We start from the raw sequence: 14,818 nt of genomic DNA, 5'->3' as shown, positions 1-14,818 counted from the left end.
GTCACAAAACGTGAAGTGTACAAGGAACTAGAATACGGTTTCTTAATCAGGATTCCGTGGAACCATAGAGTTCCTCTAGAGGTTGCTAGGGATTCCTTGATCAATTTCTACCTCTCAGACAAGTTCCCACTAACACCACTGATCTTCTGAGCTTATCTATAAGGAGGTATTTCTTCCCAATGACCACAAGTGTAAGGAGCATTCTTGATTATCACACGAATATATCATGAATTGTAGACTTAGACATTTTAAGCAGGAGTTCCCTGAGACCAGATAGTTACAGTGGGGATCGAAAGCTTGGGCACCCTAGCTAAAAATTTGTATTAATGTGCATAAAGAAGCCAAGGAAAGATGGAAAAATCTCCAAAAGGCATCAAATTACAGATTAGACATTCTTATAATATGTCAACAAAAGTTAGATTTTATTTCCATCATTTACACTTTCAAAATAACAGAAAACAAAAAAACGGCGTCTGCAAAAGTTTGGGCACCCTGCAGAGTTAATACTTGTACTGCCCCCTTTGGCAAGTATCACAGCTTGTAAATGCTTTTTGTAGCCAGCCAAGAGTCTTTCAATTCTTGTTTGAGGTATCTTTGCCCATTCTTCCTTACAAAAGTCTTCCAGTTCTTTGAGATTTCTGGGCTGTCTGTCACGCACTGCTCTTTTAAGGTCTATCCATAGATTTTCAATTATGTTGAGGTCAGGAGATTGTGAAGGCCATGGCAAAACCTTCAGTTTACGCCTCTTGATGTAATCCCCCGTGGATTTCGAGGTGTGTTTAGGATCATTATCCATTTGTAGAAGCCATCCTCTCTTTAACTTCAGCTTTTTCACAGATGGCATCAAGTTACCATCCAAAATTTGCTGAAATTTTATTGAATCCATTTTTCCTTCTACTCGTGAGATGTTCCCTGTGCCACTAGCTGCAACACAACCCCAAAGCATGATTGATCCAACCCCATGCTTAACAGTTGGACAGAGGTTCTTTTCATTAAATTCTGTGCCCCTTCTTCTCCAAACGTACCTTTGCTCATTCCGGCCAAAAAGTTCAATTTTAACCTCATCGGTCCACAGAACTTGTTTCCAAAATGCATCAGGCTTGTCTATATGTTCATTTGCAAAGTTCAAACGATGATTTTTGTGGTGAGGACGTAGAAGAGGTTTTCTTCTGACGACTCTTCCATGAAGACCATATTTGTACAAGTATCTCTTTATAGTGGAATAGTGTACTACAACTCCAGTGTCTGCCAGATCTTTCTGGAGGGATCGTGCAGTCAATCGTGGGTTTTGAATTGTTTTTTTCACAATCCTGCGAGCTGTTCTGTCTGATATTTTTCTTGGTCTTCCAGATGTTGCTTTAACTTCCACTGTTCCTGATGACTGCCATTTCTTAATTACATTCCGAACAGAGGATATTGACATCTGAAAACGTTTTGCTATCTTCTTATAGCCTTCTCCAGCTTTGTGAGCGTCAACTATTTTCAGTTTCAGTTTTCTAGACAACTGCTTAGAAGAACCCATGGTGCTGATTGTTGGGGCAAGGTCAGATGAGTCTGGGCATTTAAAACCTTTGAGATTGACATCGCCTGGTCTTCCCAGACGATGATTGAGAACAATCCATGACACTGGCAGGTCTCAGCTTGGCAAAGGGGGCAGTGCATGCTATAAATTCTGCAGGGTGCCCAAACTTTTGCAGACGCCATTTTATTGTTTTCTGTTATTTTGAAAGTGTAAATGATGGAAAAAAAATCTAACTTTTGTTGACATATTATAAGAATGTCTAATCTGTAATGTGATGCCTTTTTGAGATTTTTCCATCTTTCCTTGGCTTCTTTATGCACATTAATACAATTTTTTAGCTGGGGTGCCCAAACTTTCGATCCCCACTGTATTTCAAGGGTTCCTCTGCGTTAAAAAGGGTAGAAAAGACTGGTCTAGAATGTCTTTGTACTGTTTGCTGTAACATTAACAATACCTTTTACTGGAAACCCTGTACAAAAAATTTGGAGGGGTGTCCACATACTTTTGGTCACATGGTGTACACAGTCTATTTGTGTGGTCCTATGACACACAAAACGCAAGAACACTGCCCCACAACTGGAGAACACTGTCATACAGCTTTGCATGACTATCTCTAAATCATACATCAAAAATTTACATGGCTAACGAGTCATGAAACATGGCATGTTCACCACTCCAAATCATTGGCACCAACAGCCTATAATTTCTGACTTCCACAATTCAACCACCACTGCTATTCCCCCCAAAAAATAAAAAATCTTCACTGCTACAAAATACATAAATTAAGAAGACCACTCAGAACTGGTTACTCACCTGTATTTCTACATCATCTCCTCCTGGCAGTTGAATGTTCACATTAAAGATATTCAGCAAGCTTTCCTCTGTGCTTACCCCAACTGTGTTTTCATCTTTCCTTTCCACTATGGAATGATAGAAAAAGAACAGAAAATTACCATGTAAAGCAACCTAAATAATTTAACATAACTGGTTTGAATGCTGAAATATGTTACAAGAGTTATTGAGCTATTAAACCCAGAGTATAACTTCCTATAGCTCATCATCTTTCACTATATATATCGCAGAAGAGCTAGAAATAATCCTGTGATACAGCTAGATATATCACAATAGGAAGTAAAAAGACTTTAGATTGGCAATGTTGCGATCATGTACTAAAAAAAATAATATGTGATAAAAGACTGGCAACGTGGCTCTCTGGAGAAGCGGCTACCAATCAAAATATATAACACAACCTTCAAGCTTGTGTAATGTGTGTCATATGGGTTGGCTAGTAGGGAGAAGACTCTATCGATCATCCCTGCCAGATCCATCCTGCTCAATGATACCGGTATGACACGGTATGGAAAGGGGGAGACAGGGAGGACATGTGTATCTACAAGTTGACAGACTGTCAAGTCTGACAGAGTCACATGGAGCAGCGTGCATATGGAAAGAGTCCACTGGTGGAGCATATGCAATGAAAGTGGCAATGCTACAGCTGGAGAATCGGCTGCTATCTTCTTGACACCACCGACAAGGAAGTGAGGAGAAATTGCAGGATGAACCAGGTACAGTATTTATTAATGCAGATGACATGCACCATTCAAAGCTTGTCATAAAAAGTACAATACCTATTTTTAAAAATAATTACACTTAGTAAAATGTTGATTCATTGACACTTTAATACCATTCAGAAGGTATGCCAACGCATCAATGGAGCATACACAATGGGATGACGCATACACTCCTCAGATCTCAGAGAGACCTTATAATGGACATTCTTCTACCCACAACTATGTCTTATAACTTCCATATGTCACATGCATACAATATAAGGGGATACGTGTGTATCTACTGTATATGAAACAGAGCAATTGTGGTCCATCAGAATTTGCAAAAGTGTATTGGAACAAACATATGCTTTTATGGATGCATGTCTGATGACTGGCTAAGTAGGAAAGTGTACTTCAGAATGCCATACGGTGCTGGGAATTTTTAGTTACAGTTGCAAGAAAAAGTATGTGAACCCCTTGGGATTATATGGAGTTTTCCATGAATTGGGCATAAAATGTGCTCTGAACGTCATCTAAGTCACAACAATAGAAGAACACAGTCTGCTGAACATAATACTACACAAACATTAGATGTTGCCATGGTTTAATTGCACATAACATGTAAACATTCACAGTGCAGGGAGGAAAAAGTATGTGAACCTTTGGACTTAATAACTGGTTGACCTCCTTTGGCAGCAATAACCTCAACCAAACGTTTCCTGTAGTTGCAGATCAGACCTGCACAACGATCTGGAGTCATTTTGGACCACTCCTCTTCACAAAACTGTTTCAGTGTAGCAATATTCTTGGGATGTCTGGTGTGAATCACTCTCTTAAGGTCATGCCACAGCATTTCAATCGGGTTGAGGTCAGGACTCTGACTGGGCCACTCCAGAAGGCGTATTCTGTGCTGTTGCAGCCATTGTTTTGTTGAATGACTTGTATGCTTTGGGTCATTGTCCTGTTGCATCACTCATCCTCTGCGGAGCTTCAGTTGGCGGACAGATGGTCGTACGTTTTCCTGCAAAATGTCTTGATAAACTCTGGAATTCATTTTCCCATCAATGACAACAATCCGTCCAGGCCCTGAGGCAGCAAAGCAGCCCCAAACCATGATGCTCCCTCCGCCATGTTTCACAGTGGGGATGAGGTTTTGATGTTGGTGTGCTGTGCCTTTTTTTCTCCACACATAGTGTTGTGTGTTCTTCCCAAACAACTCAATCTTGGTTTCATCTGTCCACAGTATATTTTGCCAGTAGTGCTGTGGAACATCCAGGTGCTCTTTTGCAAACTTCAAACGTGCTGCAATCTTCTTTTTGGGCAGCAATGGCTTCCTCCGTGGTGTCCTCCCATGTACTCCATTCTTGTTTAATGTTTTCCTGATTGTAGATGTGTCAACAAAAATGTTAGCATGTGCCAGAGATTTCTGTAGGTCTTTAGCTGACACTCTGGGATTCTTCTTTACCTCATGCAGCATTCTGCGGTGTGCTCTTGCAGTCATTTTTACAGGACGATCACGCCTAGGGAGAGTAGCAACAGTGCTAAACTTTCTCCATTTGTAGACAGTCTGTCTTACCGTGGACACATGAACATCAAGGCTTTTGGAGATACTTTTGTAACCCTTTCCAGCTTCATGCAAGTCAACAATTCTTCATCGTAGGTCTTCTGAGAGCTCTTTTCTGCAAGGCATGGTTCACATCAGACAGTGCTTCTTGAAACCAGGAAACCCAAAACAGGTGTGTGTTTTTTAAGGGCAGGACAGCTGTCAGCAACACATCCAATATCATCACACTGATTGGAGTCAAGGTTGGCTCACTCCTGGCTCCAATTAGCTCTGGGAGAAGTCATTAAGCTAGGGCCTCACATACTTTTTCCTCCCTGCACTGTGAATGTTTACATGTTATGTGCAATTAAAAAATGGCAACATCTAATGTTTGTGTAGTATTATGTTCAGCAGACTGTGTTCTTCTATTGTTGTGATTTAGATGACGCTCAGAGCACATTTTATGCCCAATTCATGCAAAACTCCATGTAATTCCAAGGGGTTCACATACTTTTTCTTGCAACTGTATACCAAGGAAAACTTCAAAGAGGTTCAATAGCTTTGGCGAGGCTGTTCCCACACAGCAAGGCTTCCCTCAAAGGGCACCCAACAGTAGCTTAAACCATAGAATTACAGAAAGCACCAAAAAATATAAATATAAAAAAGAATCCACGATAATTTTAATTGTTGATTAAAAAAGTCATATAAAAACAGTCAACGTGTTTTGAGGGCAACACCATTCCCCCTTCATCAGGTTTCAACATAGGATAAAACTTGGAGAAAACAGTGACTTCCCAGATCAATATTAAAACCAGTATTAAACTCTCCTCATGGAGGAACTTGGCAGCAGTTCCTGAGCAGCAATAGAGGGTAAGTGCACTTGTATTCTTCTGGATGTGGCTTATTCCGGTGATGAAATTCTATAGATATAAGAGTTATTGCAAAGTTTAGCATATAAAAACATTGCCCTGGAAAACACAGGCCATATTTTTTGCAGCTGGCAGAGGCCATGCTAACGGTGAGCTGCAAAGGAAATGTATTGTGAAAGTTTCCCTAAACAATTTCACATAGCTTAAACATTATTTCTCCATTGATTCTGGGTAAAGCAAATAGCTGACAAATTCAGAACAAGAAGCGAGTAGTCGCCTCCCTAATCTCCACGCGTACTTCCAGGCTGCACAAATCAGCCAACTGGCTTACACCACCGTTGGAGGAAATATTCCCCTTTGGGTCTCAATCAAAGCTCTCTCTTGTCACCTTCTCGCGGTCGGGGCGTTGCTTTGGCTTCCTAATCGCTTATGCCCTCCTATATTGTACCCCACTCTGTCATCTTCTTTGGCAGTTTGGGACAGGGTTCGCCATTGTAAGTCATTGGTATCTCCACACACGCCTGTAGCTCTGGTTATTTGTAACCCTGAATTTGTGCCTGGTTTGAAGCCGGCCCCTTTTTAATGGTGCATCAATAAAGGCTTGTTGCAGATAGGAGACTATCTAACAGTTTGTGCATATAATCTTTACAATATTTTAAGGACAAATTGCATATGCCTGCCTCTGAAATATTCAGATATAACCAGATTGTCTCATTTCTCTGCTCGAAGCTTGCTTTTTTGGATGAATTTCCTTTGCATACCGCCTTTGAACTTTCTTGCCGGAATAGGGCTTCTCCAAAAGGCCGTATTTCGATGATATATACTTTCCTCACTGATCCGCTTTGTAAACTTCCTTATATGGAGTACTGGGAAAGTGATTTAGCTGTCAATTATGATTTATCGGATTGGCAAGATATTGCTTTTGCACTGTCAAAAATTTCTATGAATACTACCCTTATTGAAGCATATTATAAAACTTTGTTGCAATGGTATTTGGTTCCTACTTCGATTGCAAGGATGTATCCGTCTGCTTCTGCGATGTGTTTTAGGCGCTGTGGCCGGGTGGGGTCCATGTATCACGTCTGGTGGCAATGTCCACTTGCAATTAGATTTTGTATTCGCATGTTTAACTTGGTAAATTCAGTGATGGGAGTAAATACACGCAGATCCCCGGAGACAGCGCTCTTTCATAAATTCCCTCATAATATTCCCAAGAATTCCCATAAGCTGATCTCTGGCATGTTTCTGGCAGCGAGAATCACCATAGCTAGACATTGGAAGCAATCGGCTATTCCACTTGATTATGTTAAAAAGAAACTAAACTGGATTATGATTAAATGACAAGCTCACCTGTATCCTGCAAAATGCTTCGAAGAAATTTGATAGCGTATGGAACCTGAGGATTCAATAGATCTCTGTGCCTTTATGTCTCCTATCTTGACCCTCTCTTCTAATCTTTTCTTTGCTTTCTCTTTTCCTTTCCCCTGTTCTGTATTGTTTTTTTATAGATTGACAAGGCAAAAAAACATCTGCTCTCGTTTTGGTTGTACTAAGCGTTTTGCCTTAAACTGTCAGTTGTTCATGGTACAATTTGTTGTTCCTAGTGCCTTATGTTTGTATGTTTGATGGTATACTATTTGCTTGTATTACCTGTTGTTGTTGTAAAAATTACTTAATAAAAACCATTGGAAACTAGAAGTGAGTAGTCTGCAACTCTTCAGAAACATTTGTTAAAGTGTATCTACTAACTGACTTTGTCCCCACTTGGGAAATTCACTCTCTTTATTTGAACACTGTCACCAGAACACTGAAAGTGAAGGAAAGTGAGAAGAAATCCACATCTTCAAGTGTCACCAGAAGAATAGAGAGGAAGTATTTTAATTGAGATACTTGTTTTGGTGACAACCGTCTGGGAAGGGATTTCCCTCATTTTGCACAGAAATTCTCTAACTCCCTATTGTGTCTACAGGACACACTATTCAAAGATTTCTATTTAGAGCTCCAAAAATTTTAATCACAATAAACTGATTAACAAAGGCAGCATATAATAGTAGATTAAAAGATATGTGCCATTAAAGTGCAGGAGACTGCCATTTCTAATATCTTGCTGAAAAATGTTAATTACCTCTTATTACTGTGTCCAACTTCAGTATTTACTAGTCACAGATCAGGAACATGCAAACTGTAAATACCATGTCAGAAATTTTTATTACTACATTTGTTCTGGGTCAGACTCAGAAAGTGTTGAAGCCAAAACAATATCACAGGCAAAGAATTAATAGTCTCAAAAAGCACGGTCAGCTATGGCAGGCTAAATAACATTCTGATGACAGGTGTATCTTAGAATTAGCCCCTGTGAAATTCCAGTTTGGCAGTGACCGGCATCTATAATAAAACAATGCTGACAAAAGCTTTCATTTAGCAGAATCCCCTCCAGGGGAATATTTTATGTTTTCAGTCACACCTTAGCTGTCATGGAGACCCTCAGGTCAAGTATTTTGCAGATACAAAGCATGTTCAAATCTATTTTGATGCTCTAAATGCATTCATTTTCCCAGTAATACACAGTGGTGAAAAGTAAGTACAACCGGTGCAAATTGTTCACTTTTCCCACATTTTTAATCCGCCAAACATTAGATCTTCATTCAGACAGTGTCTACTGAAATACGTCAATACAACCTGAAAATGTAGCATTTTTAATCATTTATTCAGCAGCAATATCAGGTAATGGATAACTAAGTATACTCCTGGCCTTAGAAACTGGGATTGCCCCTTTAGCAGAAATTACTTCTTATAAGCATTTGGCATAATTTCCCCCCAATCTCTGGCATTGACTTGGTGAAAAATTTCACCACTCTTCCACGCAAAAATCCTTCAGTTGAAAGATGTTGTGGGTATCCTTGCATGACCTGCCTGTTTAAAATCCCCCAAAAAATTTCGATGAGATTCAAATCAGGGTTTTATATAAACCGTCTATAACCCTCTATTTTTTTTTAGGTCGTTCCATGGCCAATTTGCTAGTCATTTTTTTCTGGTGCAAGTTCAACTTTGTGACAGACAGCCTCACATTCGCATCAAGCAAACTTTGACTTGATGGCTGCAAGCTACCCATGCTCAATTTCATCTTTCTGAGCCATTCCTTGGTTGATTTTCTAGTATGCTTCAACTTCAACTTTGGGACAGATAGCCTCACATTCTTATCAAGCATACCATGGCATGAAACAGAATTCAAAGTTGACTTGTAACTGTAAGCTGCCCATGCCCCGAAGCAGCAAAACAAGCCTAAGACATTAAGAAATTCAAGCCACATGTTGATTATTTTCTTGTAATGATCGGCTGCAGATAGTTTGGCAATCTTTTTTAAATCCCTTTAAATACTTATAGACATCCACAACCTTTTTTCTGAGGGCATTAGAGAGCTCTAATGATTTTAGGATGATGACACCATACATGAGCAAAAAAAACACCAGACCCATGACATTTAAGGTTTAAATAAGACAGGTTCCACCTGCATACTTCCCTAAGAAGGTTCTAATCATTGGCACCTAATCTGAAATCTTTTTTCATGTGACAATTCAGCATTTTTGTTCATTTAGATTGTGGGAATGAGCACACCATGTCAATTTTAAGTGTCATTTGTTCAAGTATATCACCTTTATCTATATTGAATGAAGATCTAATGTTTTCCTGTTCAAATATGTGAAAAAAATGAAATAATTTTCATGAGGGGTATTACTATTTCATTTGTCCGTTACTTCCAAATTGTATTTAAAAGAATAAACACCCAAACGTGGAATCCTTAGCTCCCTAGCTAAAAATATATGGCTAGTAGATAGCGAATGCTCCATCTGGTACATAATAAATTAGCTAACTATCATGGAATATATATGGAATTTAGTAATGATTCTACAGCCAATCACTTCATTGTTGAATTATAATTTTTCAAAACCTGGGTCTTTACAAGTTGGTACTGAATCGGAAGGTGTGTTTTAACTTGACTCATGTTTCCCTCATTTATTGTATATCTAAAGCCAAAACATTTTCATTTTGGTTAGAGTAGGAAAGGTTAAAATAGGCAAAAATGTTTTTTTCATTTTGGATAGAGTAAGGCAGGGTTATAGCCCCTGTCAGCTTATTTTTTACCACCTGTTTCCCATTGGGGAGATTTCCCATCACTTCCGGTCCCATAGCCAAAACAGGAAATGAGAAAATCTCTGCAAATTAAGGGAATTCCTTCGGGACCCCCAGGTCACCAGACCTACTGTCCCCATTGGAAGATTTACCCTATATTACTTTTCTGGAGATAACCCAAAATCTGGGGTTTCTTTTACTTTCACTTTTGATGATAATGGTAAACACGACAAATATAAAAAAAACATGACAAACAGAGAGGGCAAATGCAATAAAATCCTAACAGGTGTTCAAATCTCTCTCCACTCTATAGTCGAAAACTATAAAAAAAAGTTTTGTTTTATACTTTAAGCCCTGCCAGGTTTTCCTTCTGTGTCCTATTGGGGGACATTTCTCTTCCAGTCCTGCAGACACCAAAGAAAGAGCAAGAAAATCTCTCCAAAGTGATGGAAATCCTTCTTAGAAAGTTGTCACTGGAAAAAGTCCCCCCCCCCCCATTGGAGGATTGCCCCTCTAATCCTGTTCTGATGACAACTGGAAATTTTAGATTTAACCAGATTTTAAGTCCTTTTGACGGTGATCACCAGAACAACAGAGACTGAATATCCATAAACCCACATCACTCTATCCAAAAAAAAAAGTTTTGGCATTGGATAAAATGTATAAAGAACACAAAAAATTATATACTACCTATGAATTACAAAATAATGAATCTTAGGACACTTTAAAAGAATAAATGGTATTAAAGAACAATGGTTTAACAATCTTACCAATTAACATTGCTATGAAGATTTGTAATGCAGATTTGTAATTCAATAAGCTATGGAAATACACATTAAATTAAACAATTACTTTATATTATGGGAACTCACACTTTTTGAATATGTCTGTAGAATGCTTATGGATAAAAATGAATATACAGACCCTATAAATTTAAATTTCTGCATATGCACCAAGCAGTTAAATGTCTAGAGATATCCTATGAAGATGTCACACAGCAGATCCCATTGTTGGGAGAGTTGCTGAGATGTTAAATGTTTGTCTTGTGCATAAAACTTTGTTTTTAAGCATTGTGTCTGTAGGATTGGTATAAGGAAATAAGACATTCGTAACCACTTGCCCTCCAGAGGATTTACCCCCCCCCCCCCCCTTCCTGACCAGGCCATTTTTTGCATTACGGCGCTGAGTTACTTTAAATGACAATTGCGCGGTCATGCAACACTGCACCCACATGACATTTACGTCCTTTTTTTTGCACTAATTGAGTTTTCTTTTGGAGATATTTGATTGCCTATGTGCTTTTTATTTTTTTAGCTATACACTATCAAAAAAAAAGACCCACAATTTTGAGGAAAAAAATTATATTAAACATGTCCAGTAAACTTAAAAAAAATCCCAATACGTGTAAATTAATTGTTTACATGAAAGTTATAGCATTTACAAATGGTGGTATAGATACTGGAATTTTTATTTTATTTTTTACTAGTAATGGCGGCACAGCCATCCGAAGCAGTGTGCACGAGCTGACAGGTAGGAGAACTGTATTGTTTACAAACATTTCTCCTCCCAGTTGGAGATGCTCGGCAATCACCGGACACTGTTGAGTAATCACCGGCTGGGACCCGGTGATTGACAGAAATGCAAAATCATGTATATACAGTGGGGCAAAAAAGTATTTAGTCAGCCACCAATTGTGCAAGTTCTCCCACTTAAAAAGATGAGAGAGGCCTGTAATTGGCATCATAGGTAGACCTCAACTATGAGAGACAAAATGAGAAAACAAATCCAGACAATGACATTTGCTGATTTGGAAAGAATTTATTTGCAAATTATGGTGGAAAATAAGTATTTGGTCAATATCAAAAGTTCATCTCAATACTTTGTTATATATCCCTTGTTGACAATGACAGAGGTCAAACGTTTCCTGTAAGTCTTCACAAGGTTGGCACACACTGTTGCTGGTATGTTGGCCCATCCTCCATGCAGATCTCCTCTAGAGCAGTGATGTTTTGGGGCTGTCGCTGGGCAACACAGACTTTCAACTCCCTCCAAAGGTTTTCTATGGGGTTGAGATCTGGAGACTGGCTAGGCCACTCCAGGACCTTGAAATGCTTCCTACGAAGCCACTCCTTCGTTGCCCGGGCGGTATGTTTGGGATCATTGTCATGTTGGAAGACCCAGCCACGTTTCATCTTCAATGCCCTTGCTGATGGAAGGAGGTTTGCACTCAAAATCTCACGATACATGGCCCCATTCATTCTGTCCTGTACATGGATCAGTCGTCCTGGTCCCTTTGTGGAGAAACAGCCCCAAAGCATGATGTTGCCACCCCCATGCTTCACAGTAGGTGTGGTGTTCTTTGGATGCAACTCAGCGTTCTCTCTCCACGACGAGTTGTGTATCTACCAAACAGTTCTATTTTGGTTTCATCTGACCATATGACATTCTCTCAATCCTCTTCTGGATCATCCAAATGCTCCTTAGCAAACTTCAGATGGGCTCGGACATGTACTGGCTTAAGCAGGGGGACACGTCTGGCACTGCAGGATCTGAGTCCCTGGCGGCGTAGTGTGTTACTGATGGTAGCCTTTGTTACGTTGATCCCAGCTCTCTGCAGGCCATTCACTAGGTCCCCCCGTGTGGTCCTGGGATTTTTGCTCACCGTTCTTGTGATCATTTTGACCCCACGGGGTGAGATCTTGCGTGGAGCCCCAGATCGAGGGAGATTATCAGTATGTCTTCCATTTTCTAATTATTGCTCCCACAGTTGATTTGTTCACACCAAGCTGCTTGCCTATTGCAGATTCAGTCTTCCCAGCCTGGTGCAGGTCTACAGTTTTGTTTCTGGTGTCCTTCGACAGCTCTTTGGTCTTCACCATAGTGGAGTTTGGAGTGTGAGTGTTTGAGGTTGTGGACAGGTGTCTTTTATACTGATAACAAGTTCAAACAGGTGCCATTGATACAGGTAATGAGTGCAGGACAGAGGAGCCTCTTAAAGAAGAAGGTACAGGTCTGTGAGAGCCAGAATTCTTGCTTGTTTGTAGGTGACCAAATACTTATTTTCCACCATAATTTGCAAATAAATTCTTTCCAAATCAGCCAATGTGATTGTCTGGATTTTTTTTCTCATTTTGTCTCTCATCAATTAGAAGCAATCTACTCTTGCAGTGGGCCCCCCACACTTCAAGGTTTAAATGCTTGTCATATCTTGGGGGTCAAGGAAGAGGAAAGATTACTTACCATAAAGTCAGTCATAGATGGATCAAATCTCAGCTGGATCAGCAGGGACCGTCTAAGATTCGATCCATCCATGGACAGGCTGGTTGTACTGAAGCTGATCCATTGATCAACTTCAGTACAACCAGATGGTTGGATTTTTTTCATGTGATCACTGCCACCAGCTAGAGCTGCTGGCAGAACACAGTAGCGCTGTGGGATGGATTCCCCCATCAACACTGACTGATCAAGTGATTTTCTTCTCTTCCACCAATGGTGGAATGAAAGAAAATTGTATAAGTTATGGCTTGCTGGCTCTATTGCTGTCATTTACTCCCTGAAGTTCTGCTCTGTGGGCCATCCCTCAGTTTCATAACATACAATGCAGGGCTATTAACACTGCATTGGAAGTGGGGTCAGCAAGCATGTGACTGCAGGGGAGGAGGCTGCAGGGGACCAGTCACAGTGCTGGAGGGACCCTGCTGGAATGAGGAATATGGTAAATATTTTTCCTTTATTCCAAAAACCCTAGACTAGCCTTTCTCAACCTATTGAACACCTTGCAGGTCTCAGGAAACACGTGGCAATTACTCCTATATATTAAACTGGTTCTTATTGCTGGTTGTGTTTGTGCTGAGATAATTCCCTGTCTGGAATACAGTCGAATCAACTGTAAAGAAAATCATAAAGTCAGCTTACTTAATTACTGCAACTTGTAGTGCACAATTGACAGTTAAACACAGCAACTATCCTGCCCTCAGCTAATAATGGAATCTTCTATTCCTCCTACCAGTCCATCCCACACAGTTATTGGCTTTTGTACTGCTAGCCCCTCCCTTCTAGATTGTAAGCTCCCAGGATCAGGCCCTCCTAACCCTCTTGTATTGAACTGTATCGTTGCTGTATTGTCTCCCGTTATATTGTAAAGCTCTGATCAAACTGTTGGCGCTATATAAATCCTGTATAATAATATTAATCCAAAATGAGCTTTTAAGATTATATCTGGTGTAAACTAATGAAAGGTAAAATGTAATTGGTTGCTTAGGTTTACTGTCATTTGTACATCACTTCTGTGTGCCTCATTTGCCTTGCCCTAGAAATCATTTTATTGTAATATTTTATTATTAGTCAGACACAGAGAGAACATTTTGCAGACTTAGGCGCCACACATATTTGTAACATACTTAGACTTGTTGTAACGGAGATTGACCAGAATCTGGTCTGAACATGATGGCAGCTGTTCAGTGCTAGGCTTTATCCATACCGTGTAATCAGTACTCTGCTCTTTTCAAAGACCGGCAACAGCCTTCTGACAAACCTGATACTGTACTGGCAATGAATCATCACCACTTGTAAACTTTTTAACTGAAAGCTCGAGGACCAAAAACCCAACTCTGTCTATAAACCGTTGGGTCTATTTATACTAAAAGCTATACACAGGACAAGAAGGGGGCAAGTCAATCTATAAAAAATAAGGGGACTTCTGCAGAAAGCAGAACGCTTGGCAACTAAGCACTTCCCATTAGTGCATGAGATACTTTAAGAGTCTGTACGAGTAAAATGGTCGGCACAGAGGATTAATGGTCCTTGGGTTCTTGGTTAAAATTGGAAACCAGAACATTATCTGCATTGAGTTTGCATGTTCTCCCTGTGCTTGCATTTCCTCCATGTACTCTGGTTTCCTCCCACACTCCAAAGACACATTTACCACAAGGCGATTGCCTAGAGTGGCATTTTTAGGGGGGTGGGTCGGCACCGCCCCTACCAGCAGAAGTGAAACATATGGCAGCCGGTGACTGAGGATGAGGAGCAGGTGAGGCACAGCCACAGCAGTGCGAGCTGTTGAAAGGTGTCTGACTCTTGTTCCTGGATCGTTGTCAGAGATAGGCACAGCAGTGCAGGCTGTTGAAAGGTGTCTGACTCTCGTTCCTGGATCGTTGTCAGAGATAGGCACAGCAGTGCGGGCTGTTGAAGGGTATCCGACTCT

The 14,818-nt window shown here is 40.2% G+C and overlaps 1 protein-coding gene across 1 annotated transcript in view; it reads right to left on the bottom strand.

Annotated features, from left to right (window-relative positions):
* The window catches only part of LOC149448728 (clustered mitochondria protein homolog), a 103,617-nt gene that overhangs the window by 70,461 nt on the left and 18,338 nt on the right, over positions 1 to 14,818 (bottom strand). Inside the window, exon 2 of the mRNA XM_089651727.1 lies at positions 2,336 to 2,442. Coding sequence (XP_089507853.1) covers positions 2,336 to 2,442 — 107 coding nt within the window. The remainder of the gene's footprint in view (positions 1 to 2,335; positions 2,443 to 14,818) is intronic.

Source organism: Staurois parvus, unplaced genomic scaffold (genome assembly GCF_062004578.1).
Source record: "Staurois parvus isolate SC_StPar_1 unplaced genomic scaffold, SC_StPar_1.0 ptg000661l, whole genome shotgun sequence".
Lineage (NCBI taxonomy): Eukaryota > Metazoa > Chordata > Amphibia > Anura > Ranidae > Staurois > Staurois parvus.
This window is presented reverse-complemented; position numbering and strand designations above follow the sequence as displayed.